At 47.1% G+C, this 23,654-nt stretch overlaps 1 protein-coding gene across 4 annotated transcripts in view; it reads right to left on the bottom strand.

Moving 5' to 3' along the window:
• Nucleotides 1-2,318: 2,318 nt before the first annotated feature.
• The window catches only part of LITAF (lipopolysaccharide induced TNF factor), a 36,383-nt gene continuing 15,047 nt past the window's right edge, over nucleotides 2,319-23,654 (bottom strand). For 3 of the 4 annotated variants that reach the window (XM_055409504.2, XM_055409505.2, XM_055409506.2), the window contains exons 2-4: nucleotides 10,943-11,167; nucleotides 7,676-7,832; nucleotides 2,319-3,913 (exon numbers count right to left, since the gene is read on the bottom strand). In XM_055409504.2, the coding sequence (XP_055265479.1) occupies nucleotides 3,805-3,913; nucleotides 7,676-7,832; nucleotides 10,943-11,162 (486 nt within the window). In that variant the 5' untranslated portion in view covers nucleotides 11,163-11,167 and the 3' untranslated portion in view covers nucleotides 2,319-3,804. Of the gene's footprint in view, nucleotides 3,914-7,675; nucleotides 7,833-10,942; nucleotides 11,168-22,315; nucleotides 22,467-23,654 lie in introns of those variants that run through there. The other variant, XM_088833089.1, reaches the window with a different exon arrangement.

Here is a 23,654-nt window from a genome sequence, read left to right as displayed (position 1 = left end):
GACAGGGGAGTAAGAATAGTGTTAAGTGCCGGGACTTCCTCGGGTAAATGACCCAGTGGTTAAGGTTCCATGCTTCCATTGCTAGGAGCCAGGGTTCCATCCCTGATCGGGGAAGTAGGACCCTACAGGCTGAGAGGCACGGCCCCAAAATCCAACCAAACAAACAGCAACAACAACAAATCAAGGGATATTATCTGAATAATAAAGAAATGAGCTGCCAAGCTTTGGAAAGACATAGAGAACCTGAAAGGCATATTCTTCAGTGAAAAAAGCCACTCTGAGAAGGCTGATTCCCGTGTGTTTCCAGCTCTAAGACAGTCTGGGAGAGGCAAAGCTATAGAGCCAGTAAGAATAGTGGCTAGGGGCTCGGGGAGGCAGGCAGGAACAGGAAACAGCTACAAAATCACTCTGTATGACACTGAGATGGTGGATGCATGTCATCCTACATTTGTCCAAACACACAGGGCGTACAACAGCAAGAGTGAACCCTGATGCCTGCTACGGACACCAGATGACGACCACGTTATCAGTGTAGGTTCATCAATTGTAATAAACGTGGGGGATGCTGAGAATGGGGGAGGCTATGCATGGGGCAGGGAGTAGCTGAGAAATCTCTTTATCTTCAGCTCAATTTTGCTACGAACCTAAAAGTGCTCTAAAAAATAACCTGAAAGGGTAAAAAAAAAGGTATTTAAATGTGTGAACACTTCTCCTCAAACTGCAGAGAACAGTCACAAAACAGTTAAATGCACTCAACCGTACACTTGGCCATGAACTTTTTTCTTTTTTTTTTCCAGTCTTTCCAAGCCTCAGATTCTTGTTTCTTTAACATTCTTAAGACTTAAAAAAAAAAAAAAGAAACCTACGGGTTTCTCTCTTTCATCGCCCTTGCTGGATCTACTTTCAATTCACTCGTGAGCCCATGAAAAACAGACGACTCATTGTAAACATCTGAGTCATAAATACAGGAGGTAACTTTAATAGGATCCAAAATGCAAATCAGAATTTTCTAAGTAAAATTCCAACGTCTACTCTTACTCCTACACAGAGATCTTGGAGTCCAGAAAGTCAAAGCAGGATTTTAATATCCCAAACATGAAAGGCTGTCGCTGGGGAGAAAACCGAAGCCAAGTTTGTGTGTGAGTGTATGAAGCCACATTTTATAAATAGTTCAGGGCCCCATAGAAGTGTTCTCGGTAGCAACTGCGGAGCCAGTTGTCCCAGAGAAAACATTTTCATGGGTAATGCTGTGGTCAGCCAGGAATGAGTCACGTGCTCTAAGCTGGCTAAAACAGATGCAATAACTGATTTCTTTTTGTTAACAGGACACAAACCCAAACTTGCATGTACAAGGCCTAGATGGACTCACAGTATACAAACAAGATATACAGCCATTCGGGGTTTGAAATTCATACAAATTCTTCTTTGAGGTCCAGGTAGATATAAAATAAAGCTCTTGCAATAATAGAATGTGATGCAGTGTTTCCAACATACTCCCAAGTCCCCAACAAACAGGGCAGAACAAAATAGTCTTTTAATTCGTAAACAATATACGGATAAGCCTGTATGTGAAAAATAAAATGGAATGTCTACTGAACACTCCAAGCGCCAGGCATCCGATGTTATTTTTCAAGTTCTGAAGACTATGTATGTTACGGTCCTTGAAATAGGGCTCTTGTTTTGAAGATTTTGAAGACTCTGCATATGTAATGGATAACAGTTTGAGACAATTTATATGCCACCATCTGAGCAAAACTGCTAAATATGCATGGCCTTCGATTTTGTCAAGAGAAAGAAAAATACACGCTTGTGATTGGGGTGAGTGGCAATTTTTCAAAACCAGAAGTTAGGGTTTAAATTGACAAAGTCGCACAGCGATGACATGATTTACCGTCACCTTCCAAAACGAAGTTTTATCACCAGGTAGGAAAAGAGGGGATGACATTCATAGTCCTGGCGAGTTACAATGCCCTCCTTCTAGCATCTCACATCTACCCCGATCAATTAACAAAGCATGTTTTGTTCGGAGCATGAATGAGAACAGCTTCCTTCTGTGCATCTTATTAAAACTTGAAAGCTACGGCTTGCTGCCACTGATGACGTTTACTGGGTTCCAACAGCCTCATGTTCAAATCTGACTCACTAGCCATCCACCCAACTCGCCATCGGTCATGTTGACATCGCAGGATATTCAGCCAGTCTGAAGTTTTCTATCATGAAGGACTTTCTACTGTTACGGAACAAATAAAGGCTCTTTGTAACAACAGCTGGAAACACAACATAAGACCTTTCTTCACATGGCAAGAATTGATAAATAGTTCACGGAGTGAACCAAAGACTTTATTTTTGAAAAGCAGAGAACAAAGTACTATGAGTATATCTATAGTCACTGCAAAAATAATTACTGGAAGTTTCAAAACATTAAATGAACAAGCTGAATCGATGGGTTATGACTATAATTTTCACCCAATATACAGATTTTTGATCAACGTCTAGGCTTTGATTTCTACACAGTATTATTCACACGCATTCCTTGTGCCTATTCATTATCAAAATGAGGACTCTTGAAAGTCGAGCCCGGCTTTGTCTTGATTTCAAAGATGACACAGCACCGGACTGAGAACTCTAGCTTGCTGCTTCAGTCCTAGGAATCATGTCTTCTGATGTTATACAAACAAACTGTATTTCTGAAAAATAAAATCCAGACTTCGGATGCCTTTGAAACAGTCGGGTCCCCATGCTTTTCAGCACCATGGTACCCAGACGTGCTCAAACGTGCTTTGTCTTTCCAAACATCCACTAGGAACCCCAAAAGGGCCCCACTTTAATGAGTTCCATTATAGAGGTTTCTAGGAACCACACTAAACCCAAGAAAAGGCAGTGGATGAAATTATCCATTACTTTTCCTGTTAAGGCAAAAAAAAAAAGTGAGTGTGCACTGGCAGATAGGAAAATGATACCCCTCATATGGTTATGGAAAATGGTTCTACAAATCCCTTCTTTCAAAATTATGCTCAAAGGCATTTAAGACCAAAAGAAGGTCACAAAAAGTGTTAATATAAAAAACAATTGCTCTACCAGAAAAAAGCCCTTCGTGGAAAGTGGCTGAGGATCTGGTCCCAAGAAGGCAGGTCAGTGATAAGATCCAGCCTTCTATTTCTAGCCTGCATTTATGACCTCATGGCTATGTGGGTGTGAATAACCCCTGTTTGTACTTAGAGACAAATAAAGAAATTAAAGTGAATTCGTGTGCTATTTAAAAGCCTGCAGCTACAGAAACTGAGAGCCAAGCCCTTAGTCTATAAGGTTTTTGTCATCAGAAGTGGAAACAGATGGCTATGGTGGTAGGCACTAAAGGTTGGCTCAGCCATACTGGGGCCAGAACAATTCCAAAAATAAGGCAGTCTGGGGCTTCTGATTTGGAGACCACTGAAAGAAAGGCCCACTGAGGCAAGAAAAGAAGCCAGCCAGTGGCAAATCACCAGAAGATACTCAGACGGGACAACGATCACAGTAAGATGGAATGACCTGGGGTCACAGTCAGGGGGAGGAGGGAGACAGAAAACCCTGGACCCAGCACTCAAGGAGAACGTCTTTGCATGTCTGTGCACGACTCCAAGCAGCCATTTCTGGGGTTTGGAGGGTGTGTGATTTTTGCGGTATGTCCCCCCCAAAAGAAGACACGAAGGTGGAGCCCCTGGAGACACGAGACCACCAAGGTAGAGCCTTCACCAGGAGCAGGGGCTGGGTGAAGTCGGAGAGGCCTTCCTGTAGCACACGGCTCCCTTCAGGTCTGGCCGAGTCCTACAAACGCTTGTAGGTGCCCAGGAGGGCTTTGCAGTTGGGACAGTGGTGGTCCACGTCCTGCAGGGCGTCCACACAGAACGGGATGAAGCAGCAGCCTGCGATGCACCTGGAACAAAACAGGCCACACACACGGCGTGTTACTGTGATCATCTGGACGGCAGCCATCAAAAAGATACATGCATGCGTGCTCAAGCTGTGTCCGACTCTGCGACCCCATAGACTGTAGCCCACCAGGCTTCTCTGGCCATGGGATTCTCCAGGTAAGAATATTGGAGCGAGTTGCCATGCCCTCCTCCAGGGGATCTTGCCGATTCAGGGATCAAACCCACATCTCCTGGGTCCCTTGCATTGACAGGGGGATTCCTTCCCACTGAACCCCCTGGGAAGATATGTCAGAGTCCTAACCCCTGGAACATATGAATGTGATCTTATTTGGAAAATGGGTCTTTGCAGACGTAATTAAGGATCTCAAGATAGGATCTTCCTCAGTTATGTGGGGTGGGCTCCTTAAACTCAAAGACTGGGGTCCTGATAAGAGAAGAGGACACACAGAAATACAGAGAGGTGAGACTTCCCTGGTGGTGCAGTGGATAAGCATCTGCCTGCCAACGCAGGGGACACGGGTTCCATCCCTGGTCAGTCCATATGCCGTGGGGCGACTAAGCCCAAGCGCCCAGAGCCAGTGCTCCGCAAAGAGAAGCCTGAGAGTCACAACCAAGTAGCATCCCCCGCTCACCGCAACTAGGGAAAGCCTGGGTGCAGCAACAAAGACCCAGTGAAGCCAAAAATAAAATTAATTAATAAGAAAACTCTATCATACTAAATATTCAAAAGAAGAAAGAAACACAGAGAGACGAAGCCCATGGAAAGACAGAGGCAGAGACGAGAGAGATACAGCCACAGCCAACAACACCTGGACTTCCAGAAGCTGGAAGAGGCAAGGACAGATTCTGCCCTTAGAGCCTTCCGAAGGAGCATGGAGTCTTGATTTTGGACTTCTGGCTTCCAGAACACTAAGTCCCTTCAGTCGGGTCTGACTGTATGAGACCCTAAGGACTGTAGCCTACCAGGCTCCTCTGTCCGTGGAATTCTCCAGGCAAGAATACTGGAGTGGGTTGCCATGCCCTCCTCTAGGGGATCTTCCCAATCCAGGGGTCAAGCCCATGTCTCTTACATCTCTGGCATTGGCGGATGGGTTCTTTACCACTAGCGCTACCTGGGAACCTTCCAGAATGGTGAGAGAAAACAATTCCTTTCATTTGAAGCCATCAAGTTTATGGTAATTTGTTATGGCAGCTCCCTCTCGCCAAGGCTGTCACCACTGACAGACTGTCCTGGGCGTATTATCAACTCTTCGGTCATTAGGGCATCTTTCAAAGTCTTAGATTGCAATCGGCGAACTTCTCTTATAAAGGGCCAGGGAGTACATGTTTCAGGCTACACGGGTCTTATTCTGTTGCTGGAGCGTGAAAGTGGCCACAGATAATCTGTTCATAAAGGGCATGACATGTTCCAATAAAACTTACAAGGGGTTGGATTTGGCCCCTGGGCTGTAGTTTGGCGACTCCTGTCTTGGACTGATCGCTTTTCCATACGGAGAAGTTTCTTCTCACAGCAGCAACCAAATAAAGTCCCACAAATTATGTCCTTTAACCTACATAAGCCATCAAGGGCACACACAGGAAGGACCTCTCGGCAGGCAGGACCTCCCTACAGCCTGAGGTGTAAGAAGAGATATTCTGTCTTTGTCTCTGGTTCCTGGCACAGAGCTCCAAGACTCTTGGAATTTCCTGAGTGACAGAGCTGCATCTCCATATTCACAAGGGATCGCTTTCCATCACAACTGAGTGTATGCTAGGAGGGCGTCTGGGGTGGGTCCCTAGACAGGCTCGGGATGGGCTGGTCACCAGAAAGACCAAGTCACTAGAGGCTTAAAACTCTCAGCCCCAACCACAGACCTCTGGGGTGGAATGGGGGGATGAGGGGTGAGGGGCTGAGGACTGGGTTATAAAAGCTCTTGAACAACTGTGTTTGGAGAGCTTCTGGGTCGGTGGACACATTTATGTCCCCAGAAGGTGGCTGCATCCCAGCTCCACAAGGACAGAGCCCTCAGGACCCATCTGGACCTCGCCCTGTTACCCCCTCATCTGGATGTCCGTTTGTCTCCTGTATAATAAACCAGTAAATGCAGGTAAAGTGCCATTCTGAGTTCTGTGAGCCATTCTAGCGTATTATCAAATATGCTAGCAACTAGCAGGACCCCTGATTGGTCCGAAGGACTGGGGATCCAGGACTTCTGACGCATCTGAAGTGGGGGGACAGCTGTGGGACTGAGCCTTTAAGATGTGGGGGTCTGTACTGACTCCAGGTCATTAGTGTCTGAACTGAATGGAATCACTGGACACCCAACCTGGTGCTGGAGCATTGGATGGTGTCAGAAGACACCCCACAGCCTTATAACCAAAGCTGGCCAAAAACACAGTTAAAAAAAAAAAATCAGCATTTTACAGGAAGGCACTGATTTACATTAAGCAGGATCCGGAAATAACCCGATGAGGAAACAATCTCATGAATGGAATTTCCTATTGCCTAAACTTACCTAGGTTCATATAAGGGCAGCGTTTAGAGATGAGCCTAACCTCTGGCTCCAAGGGGCAATGCACACACATTCACCAACTTTATCCTCAACAAATCCCGCCATCCCCAAGGGAGGCATTAGCACTCCCAGTTTACAGATGAGGAAACCGGAACACATGAAGTCACCTGCCCACAGCCACACAGCAGTGAGAAGCAGGATCTGAGAACACGCTACTGCATGGAAGGAAGAAAAAGCAGGAAGGGACAGGAAAAGCTGCCTCCATTCGAAAGCCAGGGGCCAATATGTGATAAACTTTTCCATTTTGTCCGTCACTGATTTCAAAGATAAAGTTAGTTTCAACAGGAATGTCCAAAAGATGACGAACTTCTATGCCACATTTTCAGTATCCTTTCTTCCCCACTCTATGCAAGTCCTCAAGGAAGCCAGTTAAGCTCTTAGGGGCTTTGAGCCTCTCTTTGAAATTAAGAAGAGAACTATCACTTCTTCTCTTTTTAGGTCACAAGAAGAAAATGAGGAAACAGCCAAGCAAGGCTTCTGAAAAGAAACACGCAAACCCCACTTCCTTCAAGGAAGAAAACGGAGTGCCTGAGGTTTTCCGAGTGACTCACACAACCAGGAATACGGAGGCTGCCTGCCTTTGTGTGAGGGGGAAAAAAAAAAAAATTAAGTGGTGCTTCCTCAAATTTCTCCCAGGACAGAATGTATTATCTCTTTCAAAATAATACTCTCGGTTCAGACATAAATATTTACTCACACCCCTTGTGGAGACAACAGAAAACTATTGGGGGTCATAAAAGGATAAGAAGTTTTGAAGAGACGACTATAAATTATTTTAATGTACAGATTGTTTAAAGCTTCTCTTCGAATCAAACAAACATTATTACTTAGGTCATGAAATTCTAGAAGAAAAAGAAATCCCCAAGGGTATCATCCTATACAGATGCACCCGGCTGCCTCACTTGTCCCGACACGCAGGGAGTGGTCTGAGAACAAATGACGGCTGAGCAGCCTCCAGGCGCTGATGTGATCGAGGGCAGGGGTCCTCAACTGGGCACAATTTCTGGGTTGTAACAATGGGGGCACAGGAGCTACTGGCATCCAGCGGGGAGAGACCAGAAATGCGAGCTCAACATTCTACAGGGCACACCCCGCAACAGAGAAGCATGTAAAAAAAAAAAAAAAAAAACAGAGAAGCATGTGCTGTGGCTGAGAAATCCTGGAGGAGAGGAATTCGGGAGAGCTCGGGGTCTGAGCGGACCCCAGACTTACCCCAGCAGGCACAGGCTCCCACAGGAGAGCCAGGTGAGGGCGCCTGCATTATATGACAGCTGCGTCACAATCATCTTGTTGCAGGAAGGACAACACATCTGGACCGGGCGGTCGTAAAAGGAGATGGGCTGCTGCACGTAGACTGTCTGCACGGCAACTGATGGGAGGGACAGAACAAACCGGCCAATCAGGAAACGAGGGAGACGTTCGTTAAGTGCAGACCAAGAGGGGCAGGGTCCCGACAGATATCTGCACATCCCTGTTCAGGGCAGCACTGTTCACAAGAACCAAGCAAGAGGTAGCAGTGGCCCAAATGCCCATCCGTGAATGACTGGATGAACAAAATGTGGTCCATTCATTCAGTGAAATATTACTCAGCCTTAAAAAAGGAAGGATACTCTGACACATTTCACAATGTGGATGGTCTTTTAGGGCATCAGGCTAAGTGAAATAAGCCAGTCACAAAAAGACCAATACGGTATGAGTCCACATATAGGAGCCAACTAGAGTAGCCGAATTCACAGAGATGAAAGGAATGGGGACTTCCCTGGTGGTCCAGTGGTTAAGACTTCGCCTTCCAATGCAGGGGGTACAGGTTCAATCCCTGGTCGAGGAGCTAAGATCTCACATGCCTTGAGGCCAAACAATCAAATCATAAAACAGAAGCAATATTGGAACGAATTCAATAAAGGTTTTTTAAATGGTCCACATTAAAAAAAAAAAAAAGCGTAATGGTGGGTGCCAGGGCTGGGGGATAAGAGGGATTAGTGCAACCATTTAATGGGTATAGAGTTTGTTTTGTAAAATGTAAAGAGTTCCAGAGATGCAAGGTGGTAGGGGTTGCACAAAAATATGAACATACTTAATAATGCCACTGAACCATGCACTACAATGCTTCAGGCAATCAATTTTATGTGTATTTTACCAAAATAAATTGGGGGCCGGGTTAGGAGGAGAAAGATGACAAAAAGGGAAAAAGAGAAAACAGTGGCAGACTTCCAGAATTTTCATTTGAGGGGCTCTTGAAACCTCCACACACAAGATGTGGGGGAGGACTCTGTTTCTGGGGAGACTTGACCCAGCTCCACCAGGCTTCAAATTCGACCGTCTCTGGACTCAAGTGGGGAGCTAACTGAGAATGCAGATTCCTGGGCCCACCCCTCAAGACAGTCTGATTCAGCAGGTCTGAGGCAGGGTCCCCAAACCAATTTTTAAGCTTTTGAGTGGTTCTATGAAGGTGGTCTGCACATGGTAATTTCAGAAACAGTGATGTGATGGGTTTTTGGCCTCAATTTTCTCCATCCATAGATTAGTGGTTGCCAGGGGTTAGGAGGAGGGGGGTTGAGAGGGTGACTGCTAACGGGAATGGGGTTTCTTTCTGGGGTGATGGAAACGTTCTGGAATGAGGGCTGATGGTTGCACAGCTCTGTGAATATGCTAAAACCACTGAACTGTATACTTTAAAAGAGTGAACTTTATGATATGGGAATTCAATCTCAATAAAGCTGTTATTGAAAAAATGCAATAAGAGCCGTCACGAGGATTAAATGGGACAAAGATGGTAAAGAACCTCATCCATGCTGGTACACAGTGTATCCACACACAAGCCTTCGTTTCACACGGGCTCCTTAACTAGCTCCCAGGTCCAGAGATAAGGCTGGCATTTACCAAGCCAGGGACTACTGACTCAGTTCTTTAAAGTCAGAGGACCATGCTGATACACGCAATGGGTATGTGACGTCATGCTCAAAGGAGAAAACGTGTGGACAACGTCCACAAGCATCAGAAGAGCCCTGAGGGTGACGGAAATCACCAAGCCCTCAGGCTTAGTGTGCTCTTTTTGATTTTTGGCCAAGTTGTTGAAGCTCATGGTTTTGTCAAAGTAACTTCCTTCTGTTCTCTTTAATGTTGTTGAAATGCCATTTCTGTGATCTTTGTATTAGGGGACATTACCACCCAGAGCTAACCAGACTTACTATTCCTAGAAAGACCCATTAATAGAAAACTCCAAAACACACACCATCCCCTGTAGAAGAGCAGTATCTAACATAAATTTTAATCAGTTTTTTGGGCCTGCAAGAATGAGTTACTTATTGATCAGAGTGGGATCTATAAAATAGTCCAAAGCCTTGTCATCTTCCATTTGGAGCAGTCAAAGTCACTTCAGCACGATTTTTTTTATCTTTTGGCAGCACAACATGTGAGATCTTAGTTCCCTGACCAGGAGTCAAACCTGAATCCCCTGTACTGGGAGCACAGAGTCTTAACCAGTGGACCACCAGGGAAGGCCCCCAATGACAGTTCATGTTTATCCCAGGAATTACTCATAGAACTTTATTTAACCTTAACAGTCCCTGGTTGCAGGTACTTGATGAGCCCCATTTTACAGATGGGGAAAACTGAGGTACAAGGAGGAGGCTGATGAATCCAGGCAGTCTGATGCCTGGGCCCACTCTCCGAGCTGCTTACGACACTGAGTCAGCAACATACCTGAGTGCGTCTGAGCAGCAGGAAGTACCAAAGGGAAAGATCATGAAGAAAGTGCTCGAAGGCAGGGGAGTGGCCTGCACTCATGATGAGCTGGGGGTGGGTTGCAGGCTACCCATTCCTCATCACCACTGCATTCTCCCCCTCTCCTACTCCAGCCCCAGCCTCAGGGCAGGGCTTCTCCAGAGAAACCTCAGCAGCAAGGGCGGGAGGCTCCCAAATCAAGCTCCCATTCCCACATTTTTCTGGGATAGTCGGTCATCCCCCTGTGATGAACACCAGAGGACTGGCTGATGTCCAACTTGGGAAAGCTCATGAACCATGCCTTATATTATGGAAAAGCCAAGAGCCTCCCTGACATGGAACCCAAGACTAGATGTGAAATTTCAGAACAGAGAGAGTTGGACTGACTGCCTAGACTCTGGGGCAGTCACTTTGGTGTCTCTTCTTAAAAAAAAAAAAAAATCACTTTTATCAATTTGAAAGTGAAAAGTGGTAGTCGCTCATGTCTGACTATGACCCCATGGATGGTAGCCCACTAGCTCCTCTGTCCATGAAATTCTCCAGGCAAGAATACTGGAGTGGGTCGCCGTTCCCTTCTCCAGGGGATCTTCCCAACCCAAGGATCAAACCTAGGTTTCTTGCATTGCAGGTGGATTCCTATTAATTTATTTTTTGGCTGCACCAAGTGGCATGTGGGATCTTAGTTCCCCGATCAGAGATCAAACCTGTGCCCTCTGCAGTGGAAGGGAAGGGGGCCGGGAAGTTGTATGTACGTACTTGCATTGGCATTGGGGACAGGCACTGGCTGGGTGTAGTAGGCAGGTGGGTTCATCCCCTTCCCATCCGGGCCCGTCATGAGCCCCGTGTTCGGCCCAGGCGTGGGTGCTGGAGGCGTGGGGTAGTAACTGTTGACGGCCACCGTCTCTTCATAGGATGGGGGCGCGGTTGGCACCGCAGAGGGCCCAGCGGCCGCCTGGTAGGATCCTGGAACAGACATTTTACCTAAAGCAGAACCAGAAGACACCAGATCAGCAACTCCATGGACGTCCCTGCCCCCGTCCAGTCTCTTGGTTTCCACCCTCAGTCTCTCATTTTCTTCCCGATAAACAGATGATCAGGAAGTGACCAGTATCCAGCCTTGTTCAAAAGCCACAAAGGGAATGACCCTCAGCCCTTCCAGGCCCAGGAAGGACTACCTTAACAAGAGATTCCCTACGTGAAGCTAAAAGGTTGCGCACTTCCCTGGTGGTCCAGGGGTTAAGACTCTGCACTTCTCCTGAAGGGGGCAGGTGTTCGATCCCTGGTCAGGGAACTAAGATCCCACATGCTGACCAAAAAGAAAAAAAAAAATTGCCTTGGGAATTGCACATCCTTTGCATTTTCATTTAAATAAATAAATAAAAGGTAGATAATGACAAGAGAAAAATCACCTAATCGTAGACATTTCCCAGGGGCTTCCCTGGTGGCTCAGTGGCAAAGAACCTGCCTGAAACAGGAAGATCCCACATGCCTCGGAGCAACAAAGCCCATGCACCACAGCTATTGAGCCTGTGCTCTAGACCCTGTGTGCTGCAACTACTGAGCCCACGTGCTGTAACTCCTGAAGCCCGCAGGCCCCAGAGCCTGCGCTCTGCAATGAGAGAAGCCACCGCAATGAGAAGCCCATGTACCGCGACTAGAGAGGAGCCCCCTCCCCATCGCCACAACTAGAGAAAACCCCGAGCAGCAACCAAGACAAAAATAAATAAAATTATGGAAAAAAAAGAGAGAAAAAAAAATCCCCAAGGCAAACATCAGCCAAATGTGAGCAGAAGCTTTTTCACACTTGAAACCATCACCTAACCACAACCTGTCTTTCACATCTAATGTTTTTCCTTTTGTTTCTTTCTTTTAATTAACCACTGCAACTTTTACTCCGTGTTTCAGGGGATGGAAAAAACAAAGGCCCTCAAAACCCAACTACAAACTATGACAAAAGGAATACTGAGCAAAACGAGCCTGATGCCAAGAAATGCATCCCATATAATGCTAGATACCTGAAGTCCCGAAAGGAACCTTGGGGCTAGAAGTCAAGAAAGTGATTAATTTGGGAAGGGGAAGTGGAGTCTAGAAGCAGGAGAAGGGGGTTAGTCATGTTCTCTTTCTTCATCTGGGGTGGTTACATAGGAATGTCCACTTTGTGAAAACTAGAGTTTATAATTATGTACCCTTTTTTGTATATATGTTAGAGGTTTTTATTTTACTTATCATGCATTCATTAATTTATTCTGGGGAGTATTTGTAGCTTTTAATATATCTGATTACAATTGATAACCTAAGTAATGGGAAAAATATTCTTTAATATGGTATGTTGTTGCTGTTGTTTTAGTCACTATGTCCGACTCTTTTGTGACCCCATGGACTGTAGCCTGCCAGGCTCCTCGGTCCACAGGATTTCCCAAGCAAGAATACTGGAGTGGGCTGCCCTTTCCTTCTCCAATATGTTATAATTTTTTTAAAAAGTAAACACACAGGCACACACACCCCAAGCAGTTCACATTTTGACAAACGAGAATCAGAGCACATATTTCCTTTTGTGAGGGCAAAGAAAAGTCTTTTTCCCCGCAGAGCTGATGCCTGCCTAGAATTACATGGCCTGGACCCGGGGCGTGTTCCTGTCTGCGGTCCCATGCTCGGCCGCCCCCGGGGCCGCTGGAGAAGGACACAGAGCCGTCCTTTGTCTGGTTCTGCTTTCCAGTGGGGCAGGGCTAAGCCTGCGTTAGAAGATCCATTCAAACCTGTCTCAGGAGAAACGAGGCCCCGAGCTCTGAGGGCGGTGAGCCACGGGCCGGGGGATTGACTGGCCCGTCACTGCTTCCCACGCACCCTGCCTCTTCTTCTAGAACCCGTGGGAAGCAGAGGCAACCATTCATTCTGCCGCAGGGAAAGGGGGAGACTCCTTCAAGGACACTCTGCTTTTCAGCCCAGTCCGACAGAGATTTCTCTGGGGGAAGAGATGAAAGGGCTTTCAAAGTGGAAAGAGAGGCATGGGAAAATGAACGTGCAGAAAAATCAATCAATAAAGCCAGACAGGTCGGGCCTGGGTTCCAGAAAATTTTGAAAGCTCTATGGAGATGTTTGAACCTTATTCTATAAGACTGGACTGTCCAAGGGAACTTTCTGGAATGGGGGAAATGGTCTCTATCTGGGCTGTCCATTACGGCCGCCAGCAACCACACAAGGCTGGCTGAACACTTGAAATGTGACTGAGGAACAGAATGGCTAAATTATATTTAAGTGATTTAAATTTAAAATAGAATATGGGGGGCGGGGTAGGTGGTGGTGGTGTTGCCTGGTGGCTCGGTGGTAAAGAATCAGCCTGCCAACGCAGGAGAAACAGGTTTGATTCCTGATCTGGAGGATCCCACATGCCTCGGAGCAAGTAGGCCTGTGGGCCTCAACTGTTAAGCCTGTGCTCTAGTCTGGGAGCCGCAATTACTGAAGCCCTCGGACCTACAGCCTGTGCTCCACAACGAGAGAAGCCAGTGCAATGAGAAGCCCGCGCACGCCATGAAGAGCAGCCCTTGCGCGCCACAGCTCGAGAAAGCCTGCACACAGCAACGAAGAGCCAGCACACCCAAAACATAAATAAATAAACCTTAAAAAAAGAAAATCGAAATAGGATACAGGGAACTCCCTGGCGGTCCGGTAGTTAAGACTCTCTACACCTTCACTGCTGACGGCCCAGGCTCAATCCCTAGTTGGGGAACTAAGATTCCCACAAGCTGTGCAGTGAGGTTAGAACAACGACAACAACAGGATACACGATTCACTCATCAGAACACTTTTATGTAAGTCTGGGATGCCCTGGGTATGTGAATCTACTGTTTCAACAGCAAACCGAAGGAACTCTGAATCAAGATCAAATGTTTCTGATAATATTTTAGCATCCAATTTGGGATGTGATGTAAATGTAAAATACACCCTGGATGTCAAAACATTTAAAAAATGTTAATGTGAAATATCTCATTCATAATTTTCTTTTATATGTCTCCACATCAAAATGATATTTTTAGACAGCCAGAATTAACAAGTTGGTAAAGTTTATTTTGGGCTCCCCAGGTGGTAAAGAATCCACCTGCCAATGCAGGACACGCAAGAGACTCGGGTTCGATCACAGATCGGGAAGATCCCCTGAAGTAGGAAACGGCAGCCCACTCCAGTATTCTTGCCTGGAAAATCCCATGAACAGAGGACCCTGGTGGGCTACAGTCCATGGGGTCACAGTCATACACGACTTAGCGGGCATGCTTTTTTAAAGTTCATTTCACCTGTTTCTTTTTACTTTTCAAAATGCAATTGTGTTCATCGCTGTCAGTCATGTCCAACTCTTTGCCACCCAATGGATCGTAGCCCGCCAGGCTCCTCTGTCCATGGAATTCTCCAGGCAAGAATACCAGAGTGAGTTGCCATTTCCTTCTCCAGGGGACCTTCCCAGCCCAGGGACTGAACCCAGATCTCCCACATTGCAGGTGGATTCTTAAATGTGGCTACTCAACAATTTTGAATTGCCTATGTGGCTCTCTTTCTGGTTCTATGGGACAGCGATGGGAGCCATGGAAGGTTCCAGAAGAAAGGTTCACCCTAGACAGGGCAGAGGAAGCAGAAGGTCTGTAAGAGAAACAAGGTACACAGTTCAGAAGGCCCCTATGTGTGGGTGGGGCTGGGGGTCTACAGTACAGGAGTTAACCAGAAGGACCACAGAACATCTCTGCGAAAACAGGTTTAGGGTTTAAAACTGAGACAGACTGTGAAAAGCGGTTAAAGTTCATAACTGTGTCAATTTCCTCTGCTACCCAGAAGCAGAAGCGGGCAGGGAAGATGGCCACAGGTCTCAGCTCAAGGACACGTCTATACCAGGTTCACCTCCGAAGTCAGCTGTTGTCCCCTCCAGGCTGTCCCCCGCTAGCCGCACCCTGCAGCCCCTATCTGTGGCCTGGGCTGGAGGAGACCCAGCCCGGAGAACCCAGTCGCCTGGGGCTTCCAGGTAATTTACATCCGTGCTGACCGTCAAGGACTCCCTGTCCCTTCCTGTCTCAGGAAAGGCAGCCCCGGAGCTGCCCGCGCCACTTATTATGAAAAAATGAGTCATATTTAAACACCACAAGAGCAGAAAGTATCTCAGCAGTGGGGGTGGGGGGTCCAGAAAGTCTAAAACAGCACAGTCGGCCATGGTTGCAAGCAGAGTGCTTTGCGAAAAGGGGCTTCCCTGATGGCTCAAACGATAAAGAATCTGCCTGCGATGCAGGAGACCTGGGTTCAATCCCTGGGTCAGGAAGATCCCCTGGAGAAGGAAATGGCAACCCACTCCAGTATTCTTGCCTGGAAAATTCCATGGACAGTGAAGCCCAGTGGGTTACAGTCTATGGGGTAGCAAAGAGTTGGACACGACTGAGCGATTGCCTCTCTCCTCCGAAAAAGAAGAAACTCGGCCGGGAATTGTGAACTGTGCTGTTGAGGGAGAACACGCAAGAGTGGGAAAGCTGGGGGGAGGCAGGATTCTTTCCAAGACCTCTCAAGGAAGGAAGGCCCTGGGTTTCTATCCTGGAAATGAACACCCACCGACCCTTGCGTCTTTTATTAGGCGTCATCAGCTTCCTTGTAGTCACGTCCTATTTTCTGGAACTTTAGGACACTGTCTCTCGGGAACATGGCTTTTGGATCAAACAGCCACATAAACACACTCATAATTCTGAAAAGAACAACAGCCAACAGCCTAGAATGGGTTGTGTGTGTGTGTGTGTTTTTAAGAAAAAACATAACCAGCTGCTTCAAAAGCTTTCTAAATAAATTCCAAAGCATGCTTTCTTCCCCAAGGCCCCAGGCCAGGAAATGCCACTTCAGTGAGTCCCCATTTTTCTTGCCCCTCTCTCGCCATCCCCCATTTCTTTTTAATTCGATTTCCCCCAAGATCAGGAGGCCCACCAAGCCACCCACTTAACCACCCTTCCAGAATGGGTGGTTGTTGTTCAACTGACCTCCATCCGCTCCTCCTCTCCCCCACCATGTGAAACGCTTAAGGGCAGACGGACATACGGACACAGACATACACATGGGGACACAGGCAGACACCCTCCACCGCCACCAGAGAACACTTTATCGCTCCAGAGCACAATTCCATCGAAGACATGTGGGACAAAGTGGAAACCACAGGAAAGCATCTCTGAGTTTAACAAAACAGCAAAGCCACAGTTCTGCCACAAAAAAAGCACAGCCTTGAGAATCCTTTGGTTGCCCCCTGGGTGGCTAGGGTACAGGCCTCTGCAGAACTCAGGTTGCCATGGTTACAGGGAGCTTTGTGGGGGGAATAAAGGAACAAACAAGGGGGTCTCCCTCCTCCCTCCCCAGTTGTTTAACTTTGTTATTAAGCCCCTGAGAGTGGCTTTTCTCGACTGTCCATTTAAAAGGACACATTGAAGGGGGCTCTCCACCCACCTTCCACCTGCCCCCACAGAAATCAGGGAAATGTTAAGGGCTGGAGATTTCTCTTCACACCATCTCAGAATGACTCTTTTATTTAGTTCCTTCCAAATCCAGAGAGAGGCATTTCAAACTCATTTTTTAAACATGGAAAATGTGACAGGGGCTGGCCTCCCGGGCACGCGACCCATGTAGTCCCACGGGACCCTATGGGCACAAGGGCCTGCCAAGCTCAGTTGAACACAGCCACCATCCTGAAATTCCAAACACTTCTCGAACCAGGGGCCCTGCCTTTCCACACTGCATTGCGGCCGAATGTTATGTAGCTGAATGTGACCACTGGTTATAAAAAGGAGGCATTTCTGAGGCACGAAGAGATGCATTCCTGGAGCAAGAAGAACCAGGCTTGACCTTGGAAATTGGCCCATGACCAGCTGCACCAACCTGGACCCCATTTTCTCATCCACAAATATACCTATTGGAAGTCTGGGGTCCCTAACTGAAAACATCCCTTGTTCCAAGTCTCAGTGATTTGCTCGGTGGGTGAAAGTTACTCTTAAAGGGTCAGGGAGGGTTAGACCGCTATTTACTCCTGGGCCTACAGAAGTGAGTCTGGGAGTAGCTCATTCATCGAACCCAGTTCAGAGCAGGACTTCCCAATCTTGCTTTCATTATAGCTGCCTCCCCTCTTTTCCTCTCCCCCGTCCCCAAGGGGAAAAAAATAAATTATATTCAAATTTAATTAATGAATTTGAATATAATTTAATTCCCACCTAACAAGAGAAATTAAGTACTAAGAAATAAGACTTGGTTGGGCAGGGTTGAGTTTTGGAGGGCCACACACCACTGTGATATCTAAGATTTTTTTTGCCCCCTTTCCCCTCCCCTAAGAACTGATTTTTCCCCACGGGTCCTCACCGAGAACCCACTATTTGGAAAGAGGTATTAATATTTGAGTATCCCCAGTCACCCACATTTATTCATTGACTCCTTCTGATATGTGAGCCCTCTTTTCTTGGTATCATAAATGCAACTGTCCAAACTCATTCCTTTTACTAACCAAGTCCTAGGATCCTTGATGTTGGTGTGTTCTTTTCCAGGCAGGCCCAGCCCTCTTGCAACTTCAATCTCATGAGCCATGGGGAAGGGAGGTAGATGGAGTGAGGGGGGATCAGCCTGGGGGACACTCCCTTCTGCTGTATGGGGGCCGAGCAGGGCTGGGCTGGCTGGCGTCCGCTTCCTCCTACACTGGTCACTCCTCTGGGTCTTGAATCTGCTGGGTCCTCCCCCCAGGAAGAAGGTAAAGGGTGCTCAGGGGTTGCAGATAAGCAGACTTATTTTGGCATCTTTGAATACAGAGGTCCTACCTGGCTGAGCAGTATCTACTACTCATACCCCAACCACCCCAGATTCACAACTGCATTGAGATGATCCATGACGGGCTCTTACTTTACTGCAAGCGGCCCTGTAATTCACACCCTTAGCTGCCATCATCCCATCCCCACAACACTGAGTCAGGAATGAAAAATTACAATACCACCAACCTGTTTTACAAATGAAAAAACCAGGTAACCCACAAGGGAACTCCCATCAAGTTATCAAAGGATTTCTCAATGGAAACTCTACAAACCAGAAGCAAATGGCACGAAATATTTAAAGTGATGAAAGAAAATTAATTACAACCAAGAATAAATAGTCTACTCAGCAACTCTCGTTCAGAGTTGATGGAAAAATCAAAAGCTTTACAGACAAGCAAAAGTTAAGAGAGTTTAGCACCAACAAACTAGCTTTACAACAAATACTAAAGGAACTTCTCTAGGCAAGCAACACAAGAGAAGGAAAAAACCTACCAAAAAAAAAACAAACCCAGAACACTTAAGAAAATGGTAATAGGATCATACATATCGATCATCACCTTAAATGTAAATGGATTAAATGCACCAACCAAAAGAGACTGGTGGGATGGATACAAAAACAAGACCCATATATACGCTGTCTAAAAGAGACCCACCACAGACCTAGGGACACTTACAGACAAAAAGAGGATGGGAGAAGGTATTCCATGCAAATGGAAATCAAAAGAAAGCTGAACTAGCAATACTCATTATCAGACAAAATAGACTTTAATACAAATGAACAAACTGGGCACCCAGAGAGGTTGCATCTCTTGTCCAAAGTCACACAGACGAAACGGCAGGGTTGGGGTTAGAACCCATGCCCCTCGGACTCTGGAGCTCTTTAGAACTCACCAAAATACCTCCCAGGCTGGGAGATCAGACAGAATCAGCAACTCATTTCACACAATTTACCCCTCAAAGAAATGTGAAAGGGAAATCAATTGAACCCGAGGTGACAGGTCACCTCTTTTTTTCTCTGAAAGATTTATTTCCAGACTTTCACACCACATACCCAAGACAAGATTCTAAAATACACCTGCCCATTTATGGACTCTGGGGCTTCCCAGGTGGCGCAGTTGGTAAAGAATCCACTTGTCAATGCAGGAGACACTGGAGACATGGGTCTGATCTCTGAGTGGAGAAGATCTCCTGGAGGAGGAAATGGCAACCCACTCCAGTATTCTTGCCTGGAAAAGCCCCTGGACAGAACAGCCTGGTGGGCTACAGTACATAGTGTTGCAAAGAGTCAGACATGACTTAAGTGACTGAACAACAGCAACAACAAATAAAGGATTCCCAACTAATTTTGTCACTGAGGACTTTCAATTCAAAATTATCTGCTTCTTTAATGATGATCAGGGGTCCAGGAGTCACTGATCAACCTACGGTAGATATCCACAGAGCAATTCCTGTTCTTTTTGGAGGAGACAAGCAATGGGGATTCCCTGGTAGCTCAGCCAGTAAAGAATCTGACCGCAATGGAGGAGACCTGGGTTCGATCCCTAGGTTGGGAAGATCCCTGGAGAAGGGAAAGGCTACCCACTCCAGTGTTCTGGCCTGGAGAATTCCATGGACTGTAGTCACAAACAGTCAGACATGACTCAGCAACTTTCACTTTCAGGCTTCCCTGGTGGCTCAGCAGTTAAGAATCCGCCTGCAATGCAGAAGAAACAGGTTCGATCCCTGGGTCAGGAATATCCCGTGGAGGAGGGAATGGAAAGCCACTCCACTATTTTTGCCCGGAGAATCCCATGAACAGAGAAGCCTGGCGGGCTATGTATGACCCATAGGGTTGCAAAGAGTCAGACATGACTGAAGAGACTTAGAACAGCAGCAACGAAGAGGTGATCTCTGAATTCTGAGATGCCATATCTGTTTAATTTTTATTTTTTGGCCGTCCCATGCAGCATGTGGGATCTTAGCTCCCCGGCCAGGGATCAAACCCACACCACCTGCAGTGAGGCCACGGAGTCTTAACCACTGGGCCACCAGGGAAGTCCTGTGAGATTCCACATCTGTTTAAAAAAACCATGTGGAGCTGAGATATCTCTACCACCTGCTGCAGCTCCCAGGGAAGAAAAAGCAAATGCCACGCCATCTGAGTCTCAGACTGGGCTTTTTAATATCCCTCTGTTGAAAGACAGGAGGAAAAAGCCCTCAAAATCTTGGAGAGAAGCCATGCTGACGGGCACAGCCATCTTCTCTCCTTGAACTGCGATTAATGAATTGATCCTGAAACCTCAAGACGCAAGAAAAAACTCCAAGTCACTTTCAGCGCCAGATTTTTTCCTAAAAAGACTTGGCCTAAACAGTCTTAGAATTCCCCGAAACACCCCAGTGGGGCTCACGCAAGCACTGAGAGTCAACTTACTCTGTCTGTGACTGTACAGATGCTCAGTGAAGGGCATAAGGGCCCAGCCTGGCAGCGTTTGCCTGGAATCCTAAATTCGGAAGCAGGGGCTTTACTTCTAGGAAGCCTGGAGATGGTCGGCTGACCAGCTCGGTCACTGATATGGCAGTTCCAAAACATTGCTGGGATGAACCTCGAAAACAAGACTTCGAGAGAAGTCAGACTGGAAATCATTGTATGATTCCATCCATTTATACAAAATGTCCAGGATAGGTAAATCCAGACAGAAAGCCAACTAGGAGTGCAGGGGTTGGGGGAGTGGGGTCAGGGTGCTGGGAGGGAACCAGGACACGGTTTCTTTTTAGGGTGATGAAAATGTTCTGGAACTGGGATGGTTGCACAATGCTGCGGATGGACTGCATGCCGCTCAACTGTGCACTTTCAGATGGTGAATGTTAATGTTTGGTGAACGAGAGGGACAAGAACAACTTTTAAAACACGGAAGAAAAGGCAGTGCTAGCAGAGTCTCCTGGTGGCCCACGTTAGAACGTGGTGCTTCCAATGCAGGGAGCATGGGTTCCATCCCTGATCAGAGAACTAAGATCCCACAAGCCATGAAGCAAAAACTAAAAAAAATAAAAAAGAAAGAAAAAAGGCAGTGCTAGAAATCTCTACAGTCTCCATATTACAAGAAAGGCCTGTAATTTAAGCTCCAATGCACTGGCCTTAGTTCAGCCATCCAGTGGCTCATTTACTTAAAAGAGACCACTGGGGTCTTTCAGATGGCTGCCAATGTGCCTCCCAGTTAAGGTGACCAAAGGTCCTGGGTCGCTCAGGGACATGCTGAACTGCTACTTGGCACCCTGCCCCTCTCACTTCACCTCCCACCGCAGATGCAAATCTTTGACGTGTCTGCAGCCTTGCTTGGATGGCCCCAAAGGAGCCCAGAGCATGCTCTTTCCTCTTTGTCCCCTCCCACCCCACCACCGGTTTCCTTCCTTCCCCACGGGTCTGCAAATTCCTCTCACCCATCATATCCTTGCTCGGCTGTCACCTCCTCCAAGAGACGATCTCTGGCCTTCCCAGGGAAGAACTAATTCCTCCCAAACCTCTCTACACGGTGCAGAAATCAGTGGTGCATGGTCTGAAGCCAGATGGCCTGTGGTCAGTCGCCTTTGAGTTCCCCGGAGCATGACTTTGGTGCCTCAGTTTTCCCATCTGTGAAATGGCACACTCGCAGTTTCTTCCTTACAAGGCTCTTGGGAGGATTAAATGAATCCACTGTGACAAAGACCCAGGGCAACAAGAGACACGCATACCCTTAGCAAGTGCTAGCTGTCTTTACACATATTTCTCTGCTCTACTTGTCACAGGGATTGAACCTTATTAACATCTGCATCCTCAGCACTCAGAACTAAGCTCAAAACATGATGAGTGCTTCACAGGGTGACCCACTGTCCCAGTTCACCCAGGATGGAGCAGTTTCCCCAGATACAGGAGTTTGGGTACTTAAACTGGGAAAGTCCCAGGCAAACCAGAACAAGTGGATCGCCCCAATATTCCCACATTTGTTTGGAGATGATACCTATGCTTAAGAAGGACACCAAAATCCATCTTGGATGGCATCAGATTTGGAAGTAAACATAAATGGGAGGAACTTAAACCTTAAGAGCTTCAACTTAGAATCTAATCAAAATAAAGCTTTTTAAAGAGAAAGATGGTAAAAGACTCTGATGCTGGGACAGAGTAAAGGCACAAGAAGGGAGTGGCAGAGGATGAGATGTTTAGATAGCATCACTGACTCAATGGACATGAATCTACAAACTCTCAGAGACAGTGAAGGACAGGCGAGTCTGGTGGGCTGCAGTCCATGGAGTTGCAAAGAGTTTGACACGACTTAGCAACTGAACAACAAAAGATAGGAAGACGTTACTAACAACAGACCTCAGTAACAGATGGCCCTCGCAGTTCAGTTCAAGGTAGCGTGAGGATCTGGCCAAAGCATCAGCAAATATGCTCCAGAACTGGAATCGCCTAATTGGTCTGGAATCCTTTGCTTCCTCCAGAGGTCTTTGGAGAGAGTGATATTTCTTCTCAACAGGGCACCGTGGGATGTCAAGGCACAAGATCAAGATGTGGGCAGAAAGAACTTGAAAAGGGAAGTGTGCAAACACCACCGAGATAAAAACAGAAAGAAAAAAAAAAAGCCATACCCTCCAAACTTCAAGATTAGTTGCTTTGTTTCTCTTCAATATAAGTTTCATCTCAGGGCTCTGGTGCAGGGGTGCACATGGATTCTGCCAACAACCACTCCCAGTTCTGGTTGGGATTTCAGAAGAGAGTGAGGAGGGGGTGCTTCCCTCGGCTCCACCATCCATCCAAGATCTGGACTCCGAGCAGGCGCCTCGCTGCCACCAACCCAAACTCAGTAATACCTGTCACTCCACAGTCATCACCTGGTCCTTGGTGTGGCTCCGAAGCCACTTCATCTAACCCAGATGGTGCATTATGCATTCTCCAGAAATGACAGTCTTTTTTCATGGGTGTCAAGAAAATTCAGAGACTCTAACGACCTTCTACCCTGAGACACCATGGATGTCAGCAACTGCTGCTGACGTGTGGACAGGAAGAGGGGGAGAGAGTTCACACTGCTGCAGGCACCTCCACCCTCAGTGCTTTATGGGAGGGGGAAGCTTGGCAGAAACTAGGGGCTTTAAGGAGCCTTGGGCGATTTTTTTCCATCCCAACTCCAATCCTTTCTGGTGAAATGACCGACAGGCAAGCAGGGTCCAAAAACAAAGAAGGAGAACAGAGAGGTAACTCCTGATGCTGAGTAAATCCTCCCTGGGCAGTTGCAGAAGACACACGGGCTAGACCGCCGACTCCGATCAGGAGCTGACCTGGTGGAGAAGTGTGGCCACTGAGCTCAGAGATGTTAGAGGTGGGATGTCTCTGCCTGGTACCTGATACCGTCGCCTGTGGGGTTTTCAGAAACACCTGCATGGGTCCTGTTATTTACAAGCGTGGCCGGGCAGCACCCATCTCTAAGAGGTCAGAGGGAATGACGTGGACCACAACCTGCATACCCACCAATGATGTGGGGAAAAGAGAAGACACGGAAGAATGTGAGCGGGTGCGACACACAGAGGGGAACAGAAAGGGCCCAAAGAAAGTTAAGACCATAGGATTTTTAAGACAAGTCGAATATTTAAGAGCAAACACCTGGAGGGCTTCTTTGGTGGCTCAGTGGTAAAGAATTCGCCTACCAAATTCAGGAGACACG

Source organism: Moschus berezovskii, chromosome 27, assembly GCF_049115385.1.
Source record: "Moschus berezovskii isolate FMDL1 chromosome 27, NW_MosBer_1.0, whole genome shotgun sequence".
Classification (NCBI taxonomy): Eukaryota; Metazoa; Chordata; class Mammalia; order Artiodactyla; family Moschidae; genus Moschus; species Moschus berezovskii.
Note: the sequence above shows the minus strand (reverse complement) of the source record. Positions and strands in the feature narration are given on the sequence as shown.